This window comes from Trichogramma pretiosum, unplaced genomic scaffold (assembly GCF_000599845.2).
Source record: "Trichogramma pretiosum strain Unisexual culture from Peru unplaced genomic scaffold, Tpre_2.0 scaffold115, whole genome shotgun sequence".
Lineage (NCBI taxonomy): Eukaryota > Metazoa > Arthropoda > Insecta > Hymenoptera > Trichogrammatidae > Trichogramma > Trichogramma pretiosum.
The window spans coordinates 165,129-186,012 of record NW_019640800.1 but is presented as its reverse complement, the minus strand read 5'-3'; the positions used below and the strand labels follow the sequence as shown (position 1 = coordinate 186,012).

Here is a 20,884-nt window from a genome sequence, read left to right as displayed (position 1 = left end):
AAGTAGGTTCTAAGGCCATTAGATTAAATTAAGCACTACTAGCTTCATTATTAGGTACCAAGAGACTCTACAAATATTTTTGGTAACGATCTACGATTCGGAGCTGGGAAGGTCTTCTCGTTAGTTTTAGAAGGCCAAGAAATTTATTTGAAAAAATCGTCCAAGTTTGAATTTTAAGTTTGTTCAAATATTATAAGAACAACGTATAAACAGATAAATCGGTAACTTAATTGTAAACAATACGATCATAACGATTTACACATCGTTCTTTGACACACTGATCATGTTTATAGTAAAAGCAAATTAGTTTGAACGCTGTTTTTCCGGACGAAGCAAGCCATAATACTTGAAGATATATTTTACTCATTTAAATTACATAGGACTAAATAGAAGGATCTATAAAAATGAGAAGCAATCCAAAGAAGTTGTCTTAAAAGATAACTCAAGTAAACAAGACATTGTTGTTTTAGAAAACAAACAATACGTTTGTGATATTGATCAGGAGGCATTTTCACTAGAATCAAATATGATAATATACCGAGATACAATTCACAATGAAAAAAAATATTTTGCATGCGACAAATGCGAGAAGAAATTTGAGTTCCGAAGTCATTTGAGTAGACACCAAATATCAGAACATAGAGACCGCAAAGATTTTGCGAACGACCAGTGCGAAAAAAAATTTGTGAAAAAATCAAGTTTGTTCACGCACCAAAAATTAGTACACAAAGATCGCGAAGATTACTCATGTAACCAATGCGAGAAAAAATTTGGAAATAAATCAACATTACGTAAGCATAACAAAATATTTCACGAAGTTTTCAAAGATTACTTATGTGAAAAGTGTGCCAAGAGATTTGGAAATAAACAGAGTTTGCTCATACATATTAAGACGGTACATAAGGGTCCCAACGATTTTGTATGCGAAAAGTGCGGGGATGAATTTAATAAAAAATCGCATTTGTTCTTTCACTTAAAGACAGTACACGAAGTCTTGCAATATTACTTATGTGACAATTGCGGGAAAAAATTCGACCGTAAAAGTTATTTACTCTTTCACATAAAAACAGTACACGAAGGTCGCAAAGATTATGCATGCGACAAGTGTGAGAAGAAATTTGGAAAAAGGTCAGTTTTGATCAGACACCAAAAAACCGTTCATGATGGTCAGAAAGATTTTGCATGTAACAAATGCGAGAAAAAATTTGGACATAAAAGTAATTTGCTCGTGCATTTAGCGACAGTCCATGAGCATCGAAAAAATTACACATGCGAAAATTGCGAGAAAAAATTTGGAATTAAATCAGATTTGTTAACGCACCAAAAGACAGTACACGAAGGTCGCAGGGATTTTGCATGTGATGAGTGCGAAAAGAAATTCGGAAAAAAGACGAACTTGTTTATGCACCAAAGAACAGTACACGAAGGTCGCAAAGATTATGCATGTGACAAGTGCGAGAAAAAATTTAGGGATCCGTACTATTTGGTTAGGCACAAAAAAATAATTCACGAAGGTCTTAGAGATTTCGTATGTGACAATTGCGAGCAGAAATTTGGACATAAATATCATTTGCTCCAGCACAAAAAAATAGTACACGAAGGTCGCAAGGATTACGCATGCGACAAGTGCGAAAAGAAATTTGGACAAAAAGTGCATTTGCTCACGCACCAAAAAATAGTACACGATGACCGCAAAGATTACGCATGTGATAAATGCGTGAAAAAATTTGGGACCAAAGGTAATTTGATAAATCATCATAAGGTCATCCACGAAGGTCGGAAAGATTACGTATGTGACAAGTGTGGGAAGAAGTTTACGCAAAAAGCGCATTTAATTTATCATCAAAAATCAATCCACGAAAATCGCAAAGATTTCGCGTGCGACAAGTGCGAGAAAAAATTTAGGCTCCGATCAAATTTCATCAGACACCGAATAACAGTACACAAAGCTTGACAAGATAACTAACACATTAACTATGGAAATGAATATGAAAAAAAAAGTTCATAAAATTCACAGAAACTACCTTTTGGAAAATTCTCGAAGATTACTCATGTGTTAAATACGATAAAAAATTTTTTTTTAAATCCAAATGTAATTTCCAACATTGTGAATAACTCAGGAGAGCAAATTTTTTGTACGTGAGCGTGTGAAAGAAAATAATAAACACGCTTGCACCGTCATTCTCGGTGCTTTATTTTTTAATCAAACGTTTGCTATTTGCTGCTCTACATGGACTTTTTGGCTACTTGGTTCTTTCAAGCTCTTCATGCAACGATCATCTCAGAGTTCTTTTTCACTTCTCGTTTAGAGCTGTGAATGCGAGCGTTTACTACTGTATTTTCGATAAATTTCACGTAATGATAAGCAATAGTGAAAGATTTGAATAAATTTCATGACGAAATGATCATATCTGCTGAAAGACACATAATCGATAACGAAAATATATTCGTACTCAACAACTAACGTGAAAACCATTTAATAATTTAATTTACACCAATAAATGTTTTCTATATTTTTATTATTATTAGTTTCTTAATTTGTACATCCTTTGATAATAAAGCTTTAATAATAATGTTCCGAATTATCAAAAATAAACCAGGTCAACAAAAAGTCTTTTTTCTAATCCCCTACTAATTTAATTACTCGAGAGCAACGAACACATCCAAAGAGTTAATCAAGATTATTTAATTTTCCCAACTTCCAATTTTCGTCGCATTTCTACGCGACAGCCAACCGAGACTCGCCTTCATACTGTACCGCGTTCGCAACTTTTAAATAATATACATAATATACATCCTGTTTATATATCGCAAAGGTATGATCATCGCTTGAAGAGTGGCCGGCAGGTGCTCGGGCAGCACGCGAAAGCCGCGCGCGCCAGGTATGATCGCAACGGCCTGCCTACCTACCTATATTCCTACCTACACACGTGCCTGCCTCGAGTATAAATAAGTAGCAGGTGGATTCCCGATATTTAGGATTTTTTTTTCCTCGCGAGTGTTGCGTATGTGTGTGTGTGTGTGCGTACGTACGTTACATGTAAAACGTTTTTTGTACGTCGAAGCGATCGCTTCTCGAAATTATTCGCGGCTCGACATTCTTTCTTCGTGTAGAAAGTGTCCGATGCATTTTTATGTACGCGAATTATCGTAGGCACTTACCTTTTTAAAAACCGAGTGTCAAACCCCTTTCTTACGAAATTGCAACAAACAATTTATCGTCGATGAAGTTTTTTGAGACAAGAATTAATGAAATTCTATTTGAACGCACTCGGTTATAATCATCGACTGAAATGTATACCTTAAGAAAATTACAACTGGGTAGCAGCACGTATGAGCCGTTTGCGATCGAAATACCTCGGGACACACGCGCGCGTTGGTCTACCGAAAGAATCGTCGCACAGGCGCATTCCTCACCCCATCTCCGTTCACTTTTCATTTTATAGTTTCGCATTCCAGAACGCTCTCCCCTGATTTTTCTCAAAATAAAGTATAAATGCCCTATAAAAAAAAAACCTTCGTACTCGCGCAGACGCTCACAGGTATACTACCTGAACTCACACACGTACACGCGCATTACGTCAGAAATGGATTTGGCGATTGAATCGAACTATATACACATAGACACACTAGAGTAACTGTGTAGGGACGGTTTTTGTGCGCGAGTATACGTGCCATTGTACGATACGTCATGTAGCCGTAACGATGCTTCAACAGTTTGGCTCGTACTTCTTTTACTGTTCAACGCGTATTCGACACAATTTTCGTACGAATGCATCTAATTTTTGTATGAAATTTGCGCTTCACCCCTCGAGGAGCGTTAAAAATTCACGAAACTACCGTTTTTGTTTTTAGCCCGCAAGAATTAATCGGGCTTTGGCTCCCTCGTATTATAGTCTGTATCGGTCGTACGTGTATTATATTAGGATGGATTAAAAAAAAAACAAAAAACTAAAAAACGAAAGATGCCCGCGCAAAAGACTACATACTCATGGCAGGACATTAAATTCACGCTGAGTGTGTAGAGCATCCGTTCTGGCCAAAACTGGTTCTCGACCTGGCAATTAATTGGATTTGACCCGTCGCAACGTATGTGTATAAGCGCACACAGACACACATGGCCCCGAGTAAGTATGTTTAAAAACACGAACGTAGAGAGATAGATAGTATAAAGACACGAAGCTATAAAGAAAATCTCAAATCTGAAGGAGCGATACGTAGCGCACGAGTGAAATATGCCTTTCGAAGGGAAAATTAATTTATTTGAAAGAGTATATAATTTTGATACGATTGCAAAATAACGATTAAACTGTACAACTCCAAAATCCATACAACATAACACTTTCACGAAAGTTGCAGCTTATTGTAACCGAATTCTCTCGAAGCTACCACCCTTGCTTTTGTCAAATCGTATCGGCATTGCTCACGCAGTACATATGCGAAAAACCCAGTTACAGATTGTAACCGCCAAAGAGAGGTCGACTTATGGATCGCAACAGGCCGCACACCTTATACGTGCTTGGCTCAATTCTCTCTTTCTCTCTCTCTCTCTGTACAACCCCTCGATTCTGCCGCGGGAAGCTATAGCCGCTGCCGCCGCCGCTGTCTTTTGGAGGAAGATTCATCGGTTACATTAGAGGCACCTCTTATAATTTATACGTACGCGTATGTGTGAGTATGTATACGAGTCGAGCGCGACTTGTAATGCGCGCGATACGAATATTAGGGACGCGTGCCAGTTGCCAGACACACACAGATACGAACACACACAGTACAGAGGCAGGAGTCGCGGAACAGCCACTCATCATCACGCATCTGCCACACACTCGATACATATATATATACACAAAATCGTGCAGTTGGCTCGAACTTGCTCCATATATATATACACAAATGCGTGTGTATGTGTATGTGTACTCGAACAAAAACGTTTCCGCAGGAAGCATCTCTTGGGCTGCGTACGTATATACTGCCTCTGTCTCGACCCTATTTGTGCATCGTTATATACATGTGCATTTTTCACGCGACTTACTTACTTCTTGCACGAAGTACGCGTGAGATATGTGTGCGCGTATAGAAATTTCGAGGGGCGCATTTTTCACGATTTATGCATAATTATATTACGAGAGCTCCGTGTGAAAATTACGAGAGAATATAGACACTTTATAAATAAACTTGGAGTGCGGGAACTGGTATGTACAACGAGAAAAAACAACTTCATAAATCGAACGAGCAATTTTAAATCGATACGATTTGATATTGTCTTCTTTCACGATCGAGTATAATTTAAATTTCCAGGTAAAATGTAGGTCAATAAACGATCGTTTAATGTTATTTATTGGAATAAATTATACCGGGGTTAGAGCGAACGAATTTTTAGTTATGATCTCGGAAGGCTGAAGCTTAATTCACAATATTCAAAAGTAATTGTTTTTACGCTGTTAAACAAGCACATCCAGAAATTTCGTAGACGGTTACATATCCTTTACAAATCGGGCCGGTAAAGCCTGTTGATTGTGTCTCTTCGGAGCGCAACAAGTTTCAAGTGTGCAGGTTCGTCGACGTCGTCGTCGTCGTCGTTGTTTGTGCGAAAACAGCCCTTATAGCAGCTCGAGCTCACGGGCTCGAAGCACTTATAAATTTTTTTCGCTGCACCTTCCGATATATATGCGTATACTCTGCTCTCCCTTAAAATACAGTACATTCGGAGCATTGCGTACTGTACGTCGAGCTGCCACCGCTGCCTCACTCGTTCTCTTCCGGCGCTCGAACGTTTCGGAGATACATACGTACGTACTATACATACGTACGCACATGCACACAGAAGAAAGAAAATACAGAGAAAGAGCGAGAAAGAAGAGAGAGAGAGAGAGAGGAAGGGGCCCCTTGCGAGCACACACGAGCATCGCATCAAGCGCAGCTGCTGCTGCTGCTACCGGCACAGCCTGGCCCCGCTCTTTTTCCCCTCGCGGCACAAGCGGCACAATAACAGCAGCAGCAGCCAAGAGAGAGAGAGAGAGACCGGCAACTGCCTCACGGCATTGAAAATTAGTCCCAGCGCAACTGTCGCGCACGCAACATGCCCGCGCCCAACGGCCTAAGAATTTGACGAAATTTTTCGTGTGTGTTTCAGCTTCTCTCTCACCTACTAGTGAAAGTTTCGATCAGTGAATAAAAAAATAAATAAATAAATAATTAGTTGAGAGTGTGTTTGTGCGAAGGAGGGTGCGATCGAGCCCTGTGCTAGTGCGCGCGCGCGTGTGCCTATCCGTTTGTTTGTTTACCGGTGAAAAAAAAGTGAGTGCAAGATGCATCAGAGAGGGCTGATATTCGCGTTGCTGCTCTGCGGCTTGGTCGGCTCGATCCACGCCGATCTCATGATGGATCTCTACGTCAAGCTCATGGACGACAGCATGTTCCCGACCGACGCGAAACCCGCGCCGCGATCCAGACGATTCTGGAACCTGGACGAGAGCCCGAGTTTTCACTTCGAGGGTCCCCTGGACGGCCCCTTGAGGATGAGATCCAAGAGGAGCGCCGTCGAGAGTCCCTTCTTTCGCGTGGCCAATCCGGTGAAACAGCATTTGGATGGAGGTACGGATAGCCGAGTTTTTTTTATTTGCTTATTTATCGAGCTGGAAAAAGTTTCGACGAACTTTGATTTACTCATCTATTTATTTTTTTTTACTTTTTGCAGTCAATCGACGGATAGTAGACATCTACAAGAAGCCAGACTGGATGGTCGAGATGGATCGGCAGTTTTACAACGAAAAGCCCCAACCGGTGCAGGTGATCGCTCAGCTGCTGGGCGAACGAGCCGAGTCGGAGATGGAGTCGAGGATCCTGCTCGATACCGAGAAAGAAAGAAATAAAGAGGACGATGCCACGAAGAACTTGAGCCTCGGCGAGAGGAGAAAAAGGTTTCGCATGGCGAGAAAGAAGTACGACGTGTACCAAGAGTCGGAAAAGAAGCACTTCCGTAAGTCGCGACCGAGGCGAGACGTCGAGTACTCGATCAAGCGAGAAAAGAAGATAGCCGCGCTCGAGGCTCGCCACGGCCAGAAGGAGACCGTCGAAGATGCCCACGGTAGTAGTAGCGACGGGCACAACGAGACCTACGCGCGCGAGCTCAAGAAGGGCCTCAGGGCGATGCCGAATATGCGGCCAAAACGTCAGGCTGAGACAAACAGCAGCAGCAGCAGCAGCAGCAGCGATGGTGGCGCGGAACACGAACAGAAGCACCATCACCACCACAACAATCACCAGCAGCACCGGCGAGTCTTCACGAGGCGCGAGAGGCTCGACGACAACGGCGACGTTATCCTCGAGTGGGACCCGATCGAGCCCGAGAACGTCACGTTCAGATTGACCGCCCGCACGCTGGGCTACGTCGGGCTGGGCTTCAACGACAAGAGCAACATGCTCGGCGCCGACATCGTCATCGCCTGGGTCGACGATCAGACCCATCAGGCCATGATTCTGGTAAGAGTTCCCGGCCAAAAATACTATAGGCTTTACGAGATCTAGTATATAGATTCTTCCCCCCCATCGCCTAAAAGTAGCGTAGTGCAAGTTGTTTTCTCTTTTTCTTGTTTTTTTTTCTCAGTTTTTCTTGTAATTGTATAAGCATCTCGATTGACCCCGCGTTGACTCTCGATTTTCATTTCAAAAATGAAGTTCGTAAGAGACGGCTGCTGCTCCTAATTGAGAGGTGAAGTGGCCGGAATTTTGTACGCGTGTATCAGCTGTCGCTCCAAAAATGATCCATTCAGTTGTATATATGTACATGTGTTATGTGATTGTACAGCGTATATGCCATCATTAAATATAACCATACGGACTTTCAAGTGTTTTTTTTTTCTTTTTTTTTGTGTGTTCATTGACTGTATATACGCATATATATTTGTAAATATTGCTGCGATCATAACAACTATGACAATTATTAAATCTAAACCAATTTCTAATCAACGTGTGCCTTCTCTTTCGTTCAACGCGAGGATGACTCGTATACGAAGATTAAAATCTTCCGATTGCCTTACATTAAACGCGCGAGGCGTAAAGATATTTTTTTTATTTATTTATTTTTTTCTTTCAAACTCGACAACCTTCGAAATTACAAACGAGGATATATTCGCGTTGACCGCAACAATATAATGGTATACGTATGTAAAAATAATTCCTTGCTCCGAGTCTATAAAGGAGCGCGTGAGAAAATGTAAAAAAAAATTATCGTTCATAGCCGTATGAATAAACGAATATTAAATGGATGCTCTTTCAAATTTCACGATCGTATAATATAAAGTAAACACACGCGCGTGTATTTAAATTACAATCGCGCCCGCACTTTCATAATCCTATAATACACGTCGCGTACATATCCGATCGAAGTAAAAGTGACACCGGTACCGGTGAATTGGTATACACGAGACTAATTAGAAAACACGTGTTGTACACGCGGTAATACAATTATATAGATCTCGATCGTGAAAATACCCGCGCTTCTATCGATGCGCTTACTTCGAATGAAAATTCAAACGAGAAAGAAACGTAATTTTTCCATTTTCTTCTCGGGCTCGTCTTCGTGCATGACCGAGTGAGATTCATTATAAATACTGACACGCGCGTGTGTGCGTATGTGCCCGCATCGATAAATTCGAACTCTATATATCATAGGATAGCATACACGAGTGATTTGCTTTGATGAATGAGCTAACGTTAATCCCGGCAGTCATTCATTAATACGACGTAGTGCGCGTGTGTGTGTGTGTGTATACGGAATGATCTGTTCTTGACGCGACCATTGCTATATACACACGCGTCGTTGCATGCGTTTTGATTTATTATAAGCAGCAGCAGCAGCAGCAACAGCAACAGCTGTTGCTCGAGCTTATCGATCGATCGATCGCTGCTTATAACGAGTAAAAATTATAGATAGATTTGTTTTTTCAACTTACGAGACGCGGCTGAGCCTATTTACAAAGAAGCTTTTTTCGAATCGTAACATTTGTTGATAAGTCTGTTGACTTTTGGCCCTACGACTCCTCCCCAAAATTATAACGGCGATTCTCAAACGCTCTATACTTTATGCCGTACAGGAGCAAGCACGATGTATATAAATTCAGCCCGACACGTCGATCCTCGCTTTTTGATGCACGCCGCGTTTATATGTGTGCGTTTCTGTCTATAAGCTTCTTCGTGTACACATAGTATATAATGTATATTTTGGGCCTGGCGTTGACCCTCTCTCTCTTAATCTCCCTTTAATTCTCTCGATTTCGCTGTTTTTTTTCTGTCTCTTTCTTTGACTTAAGTTTCAGTCGAACCGCGTGCCTATACGGTGCTTTATACACCCTTTTTTTCTCTCTCTCTCTTTCTCTCTCTCGTTCTGAGCGATCCGTATGTACCACGCTCGGTTGATCATCGTTTCCCGTCTATGCGTTTATGCGCCGCGCAGCTCGCTCAAGGGTGAACATTATTAAAGGAGGTATATCGATAAAGAGAGAAAGAAAAAGCGACAGAATTTTTTTTTTCAGAAACAACAGATCCCGACGTCGAGATTTTCGAAACTTCTTCCCAAGCGATCGTGCTTTATTTTCATCTCTATTTCAATTTCTTCTCGCGTGCACGAGTGTGTATGTGTAAAATCCATGTGTGAAGTGCATGTGCTCTGCACTCGAGTTTATTTATATCGCGCCGTATGGATATGGTTAATTGGCTTTTAACTTATGGGTATATTTTCATTGAAGCTAAAACATTTTTCTCGCGTGTGATTCAGAAACTAACAAATTTATAATGTGTATTACGTCCCTTTCTGTCGTATATCTCGATTCGTCGATAAGTGCTTCGAGTCGAATGTAATACGCCGTTTAAAGTGGCTGTTAATCAAATTTAAAATCGAGGAAATCGATATACTCCTCTTCCTTTAGTCTCATAATTTCATTTATTTTTATTATGTTTGAAGTAAAGTCATTGAATATCCGATGACGTCATTCAATCTTACAACTTTTCTATCATGCATGTATACTCAATCATATTTATTAATTTGAAATTATTCGATTTACCTTTTAAATTTTCAAATTGAAAAAAATAAATATTCTGTAAATTATGAGATTTTTCAACACAAAAAACGGTGCAGCCGATTCGACAAAATAAGTATGAAATCGTCCTCCCGATGCAAAACGAGCCTCTCCGCCCTAATTGATACCTTTTTTCGATAAAGCTGTGTGTGTGTGTGTGTGCAGTATAAACGTAACAGCTGAGCGAGAGAGAGAGAAGTAAAAAGTCATCACTCAGAGCCCCGAGAATTTCTTTCAAAGACCTCGTTACTCACGCGCGGCGCGGGTCAGCAGCAGCAGCCAGCAGCACGCGCTCGAGGCACGAAATAATGCGCCCGATTGAAGTCTTTTTGGTATTTTTCAAGCTGTTAATTTGGGTGACTTTACACTCCTCCGAGCCACGCTCTCTGCCCCGTTGTCATCCTTCTTTCTTTCTTCTCTGTTTTTTTGTCCTTTTTTTTTCAAGAAAACTGCTTTGGCTTATATTGTATAAGACGCTGGATACTTTTAAACTACGAGGCTATTTGAAGAATGAGAATTTTTTTTTTCTACGAAAAGGTGTAAATTTAAGCGAGCGAGTAAAATTGTCGAAATAGTTGCAAATTGCATGAATATTTAGCGCGATGTATACTTGAAGCAAAATGTATATTTTTATCGAAACGATATTAATTACTAAACAACCGAATGTCCAACTCTGAATTCGTCAATGCTTTCGTTAGTTATAGTCTGCGGTGAAAAATATATATGAGGTCTCGATTTTCCAACGATTTTTTCATGATGAAAAATGCATTAATTTCTCTGCGAGGCAGCGATTTTTACGTACTGAGTTTTTTAAGCTTGAAATTCAAAAATTCTGTTTCCTTCGTGTTTATTGTTATAATTTGAAAAAAACTATTATAGAAAACAATCGAGTACAGCTTGCACACCTCTATCAAGGAGTCAAACAATCTATAACAACATCGAGCGCTGCATCATTTTCGTTAAATATCGTCAAGACAATCGAACAAAACTTTGACGCCGATGTTCCACGAATGCATTCTTCGAAATCTGTCGTTCGATGCTGCTGTTTTTTTTTCGTCTCTTTTCGTCTCTTTCTCTCCCGTCTCTACTACCACATGCGTTTATGTGTATATATACAGCTACTCCTCGTATTCCCAAACTATAAAGACGATTTACGTCCTGCTGCTTCTGCTATATATACGCACGCTATGTCAGGTAGTATAAACACGTACGGCGGCGGTGGCAGCGGCAGCAGCACGCGACGATCCTTTTCGATCATCGTCGCGCGCACGGCCTCGTCTATCTATATTTTTAATTGGGATTTGCTGCAAGGCTCGCATCCTTCCCCCGAAAAAAAACATCCTCGAACATATACATAATTCTTAATTACCAGAGTATTTACGAATTTGGTATTGCGATCGTGATTCCGTTCTCGAGTTGAATTATGCAATTTTAAATTTTTGGAGTTTTTATTTTATACGATTCAATATAAACTATGAAGCGGCGATTATTTATATTCAGATGACGATTGATTTGTTGTTCCGGTTGTGTTGATTTTTTTTTCTCTAATATTATTCTCAATTTTTGATCGTCGCGTATATTTCTTAGAATTTACAGATTTAAAACCATCGATAAATACAAAATGTCGGGTTTTACTATAATTCAAAATCGTCTATTAAATAACAATTATATCCCGATTTCGATCCACCATATACACTCAGAATGATCAGCATAGCTTTATTTTCACTCATTCTTTCACGCCTCCGCCCTATAATTTATACACACCGAATTCGGTATTTTATAATACATCTAAATAAAGTTTCTTATAATCCTGAATTATGAGCCACGACCTTGCGATAGAGAGAGAGAAAGAGATGTGAATTGCTCCCGGTGTTGTATTGCGCCGCGCTACTGTTTTTATTATATATACGAATACATCACACCTCTTTCTAAAAAAAAAATAATAATAATAATAAAAACTTTCGTCTTATATACCCTAAAAACTTTTCGACGCGCATTTATCTTTATGCGCCTGAGTATTTCTCCAAAAAACTAGTCCTTCTCATAGGACAAGGTCTGGGCGCGCTGCGTCGGTCAACAATGAGCGCATCTCTTCCACGCGGTGTGTCGTAGCTCGTTTCTCTCTCTTTCTCTCCTCTCCCTCGCTTTAAAAAGAGAGAGAGAGAAAAAAAACCGCCTCTGTACCACACGACGCACGACGAGTGCGCTTGTGTATACGTATATGAGCAATTCTCCAAATGAAACGCATTTTTTGAGGTAGAATCGCGACAAATTTTTTTTTCAACCTACGCGGATACGGACCCTCGGGAAATGTTTTTGGGGGTCCTAGGAACATGTAACCACGTAGGAACCATTGAAATTTCAATAGTGCTTATTTTTATAGCTACTTTTGTGATTTAGAGGACGAAAAATCATGTTTTCTCGTCAATGCGGCTAATTACTCAATTTCTAAGTCGCTGAAAAAGTATCAAAACTCATCTAAAAAAAATAACTGGCTACTGTGTTCGATAGGAAATTTTCTCAGCTTTCCACTGGTGGTATCAGATATTCCGATAAGTCGCACATTCGCCGAGAAAATCGCCATCAAAAGTGCCAAGCTAAATATCTCGAAAAACTCGGTAAGGAAAAAGTGATCTTTGAGGTTTAATTTCGATTTTTCCTCGTGAAAATGAAATTTATCGAAAAATCTGACTACACCATAAGAAAGCTGAGGAAATTTCCTATCGAAAGCATATCTTTATTTATTTTTTCGGTGGAATTACGAGCTAGTTTTGATTGTAGCGAGCCGAAAACCTCGCGACCGCGCTGAATCAGCTCGGAAACAGAAAACAGCGAACAACGTGAAAGAAATTCCCATGTATAACATTGTAATTCCACCGAAAAAATAAATAAAGATATGCTTTCGATAGGAAATTTCTTTGGCTTTCTCATGGTGTAGTCAGATTTTTCGATAAATTTCATTTTCACAAGGAAAAATCAACAATTATCCAAAAAGTTCACTTTTTCCGTACTGAATTTTTCGACATATTTAGCCCTCAATGTGTGATGGTGATTTTCTCGGTGAATGTGCAATTTATCGGAAAATCTGATACCACCATTGGAAAGCTGAGAAAATTTCCTATCGAACACAGTAGTCAGTTATTTTTTTTAGATGAGTTTTGATACTTTTTCAGCGACTTAGAAATTGAGTAATTAGCCGTATTTACGAGAAAACATGATTTTTCGTCCTCTAAATCACAAAAGTAGCTATAAAAATAAGCACTATCGAAATTTCAATGGTTCCTACGTGGTTACAGGTTCCTAGGACCCCCAAAAACATTTCCCGGGGGTCTGTATCCACGTAGGTTGAAAAAAAAATTTGTCGCGATTCTACCTCAAAAAATGCGTTTCATTTGGAGAATTGCTCATATAGCGAGCACGGCTCGTTCTCACGTGTCCGCGCGCTCGAAATTCTATTTACCAATTCTGTATTTATATGTATCTGGCATTAGCATATTTAAATTCTCACACGACGAGCAGCTCTGCCCGTTTTTCGCGTACTAATAATCTTCGTCTCGGGGCTTCCGAGGTATATACACCATATAATGTATATATTCACGCACGCACCAAAAAATGCATTACGCAAGTACAAAAAAAAGAATCGAAGAAAAAAAAAGTGCGTTACAAGCCTACGGTCGAGTCCACGTACACACGCGTATGCACGCGAAGCATCCTCCAGCGAGCGTGTAAAAAAGGCCCTCCTGTGGAGTCCTGTGGGCCCAGCGCGCGAGCCACACATTTTTATATACGTTCGCGTACGCACGCATGCGAGAAAAAAAACACAAGCGCGGTCCCCCCCTTCGTTGTAAAAAATAAAAGGAGATTTTCGCGTTTCTGCGCGAACGCGTATTGTTACGTCAATTGTGTGCGTTTAGTTGTCGAAGATCCATGACTCGAATCTATACGTAACTGCTAATTAGCTATGCGTAAAGAATACGTATGGACGTCTTTTCAAAAACACGTTTTTTCCTGAGATTATCTCAATTTTTTATATTGATATTTGGAGACTCTAATCGTTATCAAATAACAGTCAAGCGACAAAATTAAATTTTCAATAAAAGTATAATATTGTTGATAAATGTACCTTAAAATTACTTTCAATATTGATACAAAGAAAACGAGCAGCTATTACTTTGAAAGCATCTAAACTACGGAACACTCCGAGTGATTGTGCACTTACATCGATCATTTCCACGAAATTGCTCTCGAGAAGCCTTTATTTTGACAATCGAGTTCTCGTTTGAAAAAAATAACTCTCGCGTGTGCTTTTGACCCAGTTCATCGTGGCATGATGATTCTCGTGTACGATACAATGACCAGCGCGAAATACGAACACAATACGAATCGATACGAGCGACGCGCAGCGTGAGCGAATGAGAATCTTATAATCTGATCGAACTGATCATTCAATCGATTCATTTAGTTGATAATTTAAATTATTAGATTTATTTTGGCATTAGAGTAATTGAAGAAAGAAACGTTTAAATTATGATAATGATTTGTGGTAAATTGTTTCCTTCTCCTAAGTTTAGAAATTATTTTTACCAAGAATTGATAATTCAATACATCAGTTAGGATTTCGTTCGAAATTAAGTTTCAAACTTAATTTACACCTCTTGAAGCACTTCATTAACCTGCGAGTAATGCTTCAAATTTTTCCCGATAATTTGAAGTTATTTTGTTCAGAGCATTAATTTCTCGTTTATTTGCTACATGTATTTACTTGCATACTTCTCACATAAATCACAGTGGTGATCCTTAGAATTTCAGATATAATATCTCTATATGTTAACACAATGAAGTATTTCAATTTGAAATAATCAAAACAAACTTGCGTAACGACGTTTCGAATTTTTGAGCAGTGAGTGTACAATGTCTGTCGCGAATTTACAACTGACCGCTGCAACGTTCCGTGTTAGAAGTGCTCAAAATTTTAAATCAAATGAGAACCTCACGCACGTGAAAAAAGTTTTTCAGCTTTGACTTATAATTGTCCAATTTTACTTTTCCGCTGGTGGATTTAAAGATGAAGGTACTCGCCATCTAGTGGTGGAGACTGAAAGTAGTATTATCGTTTTTAACGCGATCCAAAACTGGTCTGAATTTTTTGAAACGATTAAACTATTGAATGCGCTAGATATTCATTACACCACTGAGATAGAAAATTATACAAAAACACGTCAATTAATATTAATTTGTATTAAAACATATTACATGGTTATTATTTGGTCATTAAGAAATTATTAACGTTTAGCATTTCTATCACAGTATAACTCAAAATATTACTGAATGCAATATAAGAATATATTACTTCATTGCGCAATACCTCAAAACTATCAGTATTTATTTTTCATTAGATTTAAAGTGCCTATTAAATCGTCATCGAATCCGAGCATCGGCGCGTTTTATCGCGTCGTAAACCATGTACGATCATAACGAAAGAAAAAATAAAATGCAACAGTGAGTTATTTAATCGATCTCCTCTGTGTCATTGCAGGATTCTCACGGTTCCTTGGACGACAACCGTGCCCCGGAGACCGACGCTTCTCAGGACGTCTATCTGCTGCACGGCTGGCAAAACGACACGCACACCAGCGTGACTTTCACGAGGCCCTGGCACCTGTGCGATCCGGACAATAAAATACTCACGGTAGGTGGACGTCAAGTTTTTTTTTCTTGTTTATTTTTTTATCCATATTTCGTCGAGCTTATTCAAAGATCTCTTAATGAACGATGATATAATTGACTCGCGCAGGCCGATACGATTCGAGTCCTGTGGGCCCTGCATCCAACCGATCCGGAACTGAATCAGCCGGCCTTCCACGGCGACAGACGCGGCAGTCGGGCTTTGAGGCTCAAGGCGTCGGCGCCTCACGGACCTCCCACGGAGAGCATTCCCGACCTCATCAAGTGGGATGTCAAGCTCAATCAGGTACATTGGAATTGATACATCTGCATAATTTTTAAAAGTATTTGCCTCTATATAACGATTAAATAATTTTATTATTTTGTAGTTCACCGTGTCGAATCACTCGGACACCGTTTACTGGTGTAAAATTTTCAAAGCGCCGAAGCTTCACCGAAAACACCATATGATTGGGGTAAGTTGATCTCTCTTCATATACTCGATAAGTACACTGTAAAAATTATTCGTAATGAACGTTTATACAAGAATATTCGAGTAGACATGCCTCTATGATCTTTAAAATTAAAAAAGTTACCGTTAAAAATCAGTGATTTTTGTGTGAAAAATAAAGTAAGTGATAAGCTAACTAAGGAGTAATATGTGAATTTTGAACTACAGCTTTGAACACAGTTTTCATTATATTAAATTAAATGACTTGCATTATAAAATACAAAATTTTCGTTAATTGGTAACTAAGGCAAGAGGGTCGAGAATTTCGCTTATGTTGACTCTTTTTAGCAAGTACATGGTATTTTATAAGTTACCACTAGAGGGCGTATGGCCGAATTCTTGAAAACCAAAAGAGAAACGATAAAGTTTAGGATTAAATAAGATCGGTTGTTGGTCAACATTATTGCCATCTGATAGACGGTCCCAGTATATTAGGCCGCGAAAAACAGAAAAAAATTTCATTCATTGCGGACAATTTTTACAGTGTACAATTATTAATAAGCCAAAGAAAAAAACACAAACCTTCTTTTCTCTCGTCCCACGCGCAGTTCACGCCGCTGGTGCAAAAGTCGAACGAGAAGTACGTGCACCACGTGCTGCTGTACGAGTGCAGCTCGCAGAACTCGATCCTGGCGGAGCACGCGCGAATCGCCGGCGCCCACTGCTACAGCCCGACGATGCCCAAGGAGTGGGACACCTGTCTGCAGCCGGTGCTCACCTGGATCAGGGGCAGCCAGGGCGAGTGGCTGCCGCGTCACGTGGGTCTGCCCATAGCCGAGCACCTCGAGAACTCGTACTACATGCTCGAGGTGCACTACAGCAATCGCGACGGTCGGCGCGTGGTCGACAGCAGCGGAGTGCGCCTCTACCTGACGCCCGATCTGCGCCCCATGGAGGCGGGCATCCTCGTGGCGGGCGTCGCCGTGTCGCCCATGCACATGGTGCCGCCCCAGCAGAGGGAGTACGCCACGGCGGGCTACTGCACGCCCCAGTGCACCGAGAAGATGTTCGACGAGGCCGGCATCAACGTCGTCTCGGTGGTGCTGCACTCGCATCACGCCGGCAAGCGCATGAGTCTGCGCCACGTCAGGCGGGGCCGCGAGCTCGAGCCCATCGTCCAGGATCGCAGCTTCGACTTCGAGTACCAGCAGACCTACACGCTGGCGCGCGAGGCCAAGATCCTGCCCGGCGACGAGCTCGTCGCCGAGTGCGTCTACGACACCCGGGGCCGCGCCCGGCCCACCTTCGGCGGCTACGCGGCCACCCAGGAGATGTGTCTGGCCTTCGTCATGCACTATCCGCGCACTCCCCTCGCCGCCTGCTACAGCATGACCCCGGTCAAGGAGTTCTTCAACGCGCTGAACGTGCAGAGCTTCAGGGGCGTCACGATGGAGCAGGTGGAGAGGCTGTTCGTGGCCACGACGGCCGACACCGTGGCCCTGCCCAAGTCGCCGAATCATCACTCGCCGTCGGCCTTCCCCGGAGAGCTGGAGAACGACGCGGCGGCGGGCCGCGAGGCGGACAGCGGCGACGACGACCTACTCGTCAAGCAGACCAAGTCGGCGATACTGAGCAAGGGCGATTACGTCGATTACGACGACATATTTTCCAGGCTCGTCATCGAGAAGCCGGACGAGTTCAAAGGTACGTGTGATCTCGTAATATATGTTATGTCGATTGATAATTTTTATACTTACCTCTCCGTTGCAGATCACACTTTGTCGGATCACATGCAGGCCCTCGCTTGGAACGATACGTCCCTGTCCAAGTCCATCGAGAGGAGCTTGTACCACGGCAGGCACGTGACGTTCTGCAGGACCAGAAACGACAAGTATCCATTGGTACGTTGTTTTGACTCGATTATAAAAAAAAAAAAAAACAGGATATCATTGCCTAACTAAAATTTTGCGTCTTTTCAATTTTGCAGGCTGCGTCGATACAGATGTTCCCCAATTTCACGGTGTTACCGCCGGTCAACGAGACGATCTGCGCCGAACGGCTCTCGGCTCGCGGACTGGCCACCAATTCTCTCGCGACGTCGTACGCAACGATCTTCGCAGCATTTTTCGTCCTGTGCCTCGATTCTTTGAGGCACTTCTGAGTTCGAATCTCAAGATTGTGAATATTATATAGAGCTCGTTTTGCTTTGTTTTTTTTTTCCCGTACGAACGAGTCAATTTGCCATCGATGTATTTCGTACATCATTATAAAAAACTCTCATCGACGGACTATTTACTTAAGATGAGAGACCCGAGCGTGTGTGTGTGTGTGTGAATATAATGAATCGTAGAATTGTAAATGTACCGTCCCGTGTAAATGTATTGTTTGAAAAATCGTGCGAAGCTCGATCGACATGGTCCAATCGATCGCCCATTATTTCTCGATGTAATCGCTAGGGCTTTACTGTGTTTTTTTTTATTCATATTATATAAAATATATATCATAGTTTATTAATGACATTGATAAATGCTCTGCTGGACGAGCAAAATTTTGTAAATATAATTTTTAAGTTTTTTTTTTGTGCGAATAATTGAAGACTTTTTGTACTTTCGATTAAAAATTGAGAGCAGAAATGATTTGTAGATATATGTGTGTAAAAATATATTTTTAAGTTAAAATAGATTGGATCTATCTTGATTTTCATTTAATTGTATTCCATCCATTCGTATCGACATTATAATACAATATTCTAGTGACGGCTTATGTACACCTTAAACTTAAAATTTTTTTTATTGAATTTTTGAGTAGGATTTTTCCTCTACTTTCCATTGCATTTTTCGAAATTCTAAAATTTTGGTTTTACTCTGAGACACAGCTGTTTCCGTGAGTTTTTTTCGTATACTTTACGAGTTAAAATTTTTCTTCTTTTGCATTTTCTGGCTAGTAGCGTTTTTGGTCACCTGACGTAATATTCGGAGGGAACCGATTGAGCTTTCTTCAGGACATCAATGGTTACGGCCACTACCACGGGTGAGACGATTGAGCTCGTAGATCATTCTGAAATGTACTTTTATGGCTCAAATTTCGGCAAAAACGAAAAATGAAAAAAAATGTGTGTTTAACTGTTCATGAATGGCAATCTGCGTGTTCGGTCATCTCAGCCGCAGTAGTGGCCGTGAACATTGATGTTCTGAAGAAGTGTAAGCGACCCTGGTGCAAAAAACTCAATCGATATACCCTCTGAAAGTTACGATAGATGACCAAAAACACTACTCGCCAGAAAACGAAAAAGAAGAAAAAATTTAACACGTGTAGTACAGGAAAAAGGTTCACGGAAATATTTTCATCTCAGTACAGAATCAACATTTTGGAGTTTTGAATAATGCAATGGAAAGAAGAGGAAAAATTCTACTGAAAATTTCAATAAAAAAAATTTTAAGTTTAAGGTGTGTATAAACCCTTAAACGGAGTTTTCTTTTTCAAAAACAAACCTAAAATTCAGTAATTTGTAATGGAATTTTTGCTCAACGCGTGCCAGCCATAGGTTTTTTCGGTCGATTCATCGGAATATGCTTTGATGAACTTTTCATGCAACTCTGCAAAACCGTTTCTCTCTCGACATTGACAATTAAAATCAATCCAATTTCAGAGATATCATAGTTCACGAAGTTCAAAAAACTGCAACGATCCGGCACTACGCAGCGCGCACACGTTTACTGGAAAAATGAGACGTAAGCCGAGATCGAATTGGCGGGGGTACACATTTATAGTCGGTATATGGCCAAGCAAAATAACGCTTATGTCTATATTAAGCACGAACACGCCTGCTTGTATACGTCGCGACGCTGTAGTGCGAGCAGCTAAAGAAAGATTGTATATCGATCGTAGCTAGTGATTTTCGTGAAAATATTACAATAAATATCTCAAATAATAATAAACGATCATGCCGTTGTGCGAGAAGTGCGGAGCAGTGACGAACGCGAACGACAATGTCCAGGGTGGAGGCAAAGCCGGAGTCGATGTAGTCGCTGACAAGGATTTCGAACGCGTGAATGCGATGAACAAACAATTCGTATACATAATGAGGGAGTGTTATTATCGGAAAGTCGATTGGGCTGACAAAGGCCAGCGAGTTAAATTCCTCCGTGAATTGTACAGCTACATCCACGTCTGGGTGGGTTTACGTCCGAATCTCCGAGAGGTTTTTATTACCGAAGATATCGACCTTCTGCTGAACGATTGCATCGATGGCATCAGCGAGGGCCAGAGTCATAATCACGATTACGAATGCGAAATGGCTTTCGTCGAGTTCGTGGCTCGCAGCGGCTACAAAGACGACGAGACCTACGCCGATGAAGAAAGAATGTCATTGGCTCGACGCGCTAAACCGATACATCGCGTGGCTAAAATCCCACTCGACTCCAGAGTCGTCGAGAGTCTGCTGAAAATTTACGACTGGTTCGACGTGAATTACACCGAAGTGGACGGATTAGAAATAGGGAAACTTGAGCTTTAATACATGTGTTGGAATAAGAACAGTTATAATTTTGTTTCGTTCGTAATGCGCTTCAGCGGTTCTCAGACTTTTTTGTTCGACCATTAGTCTTAGAAATAAATAAATAAAAAAAAATAAATTGCTTTGCTTGGATTTTTATTTTTTGTGTTTCAATTTTCAAATCTTACAATAATTTTA

General features: G+C 40.8%; 1 protein-coding gene across 1 annotated transcript; it reads left to right on the top strand.

Annotated features, from left to right (window-relative positions):
- Positions 1-6,080: 6,080 nt before the first annotated feature.
- Positions 6,081-18,352, top strand: LOC106652824 (MOXD1 homolog 1). Its single transcript, XM_014371964.1, has 8 exons — positions 6,081-6,594; positions 6,698-7,482; positions 15,613-15,765; positions 15,871-16,047; positions 16,130-16,216; positions 16,800-17,895; positions 17,962-18,092; positions 18,179-18,352. The coding sequence occupies exons 1-8, from the start codon at positions 6,309-6,311 to the stop codon at positions 18,350-18,352; spliced, it is 2,889 nt and encodes a 962-aa protein (XP_014227450.1). The 5' UTR covers positions 6,081-6,308.
- The last annotated feature ends 2,532 nt before the right edge of the window (positions 18,353-20,884 follow it).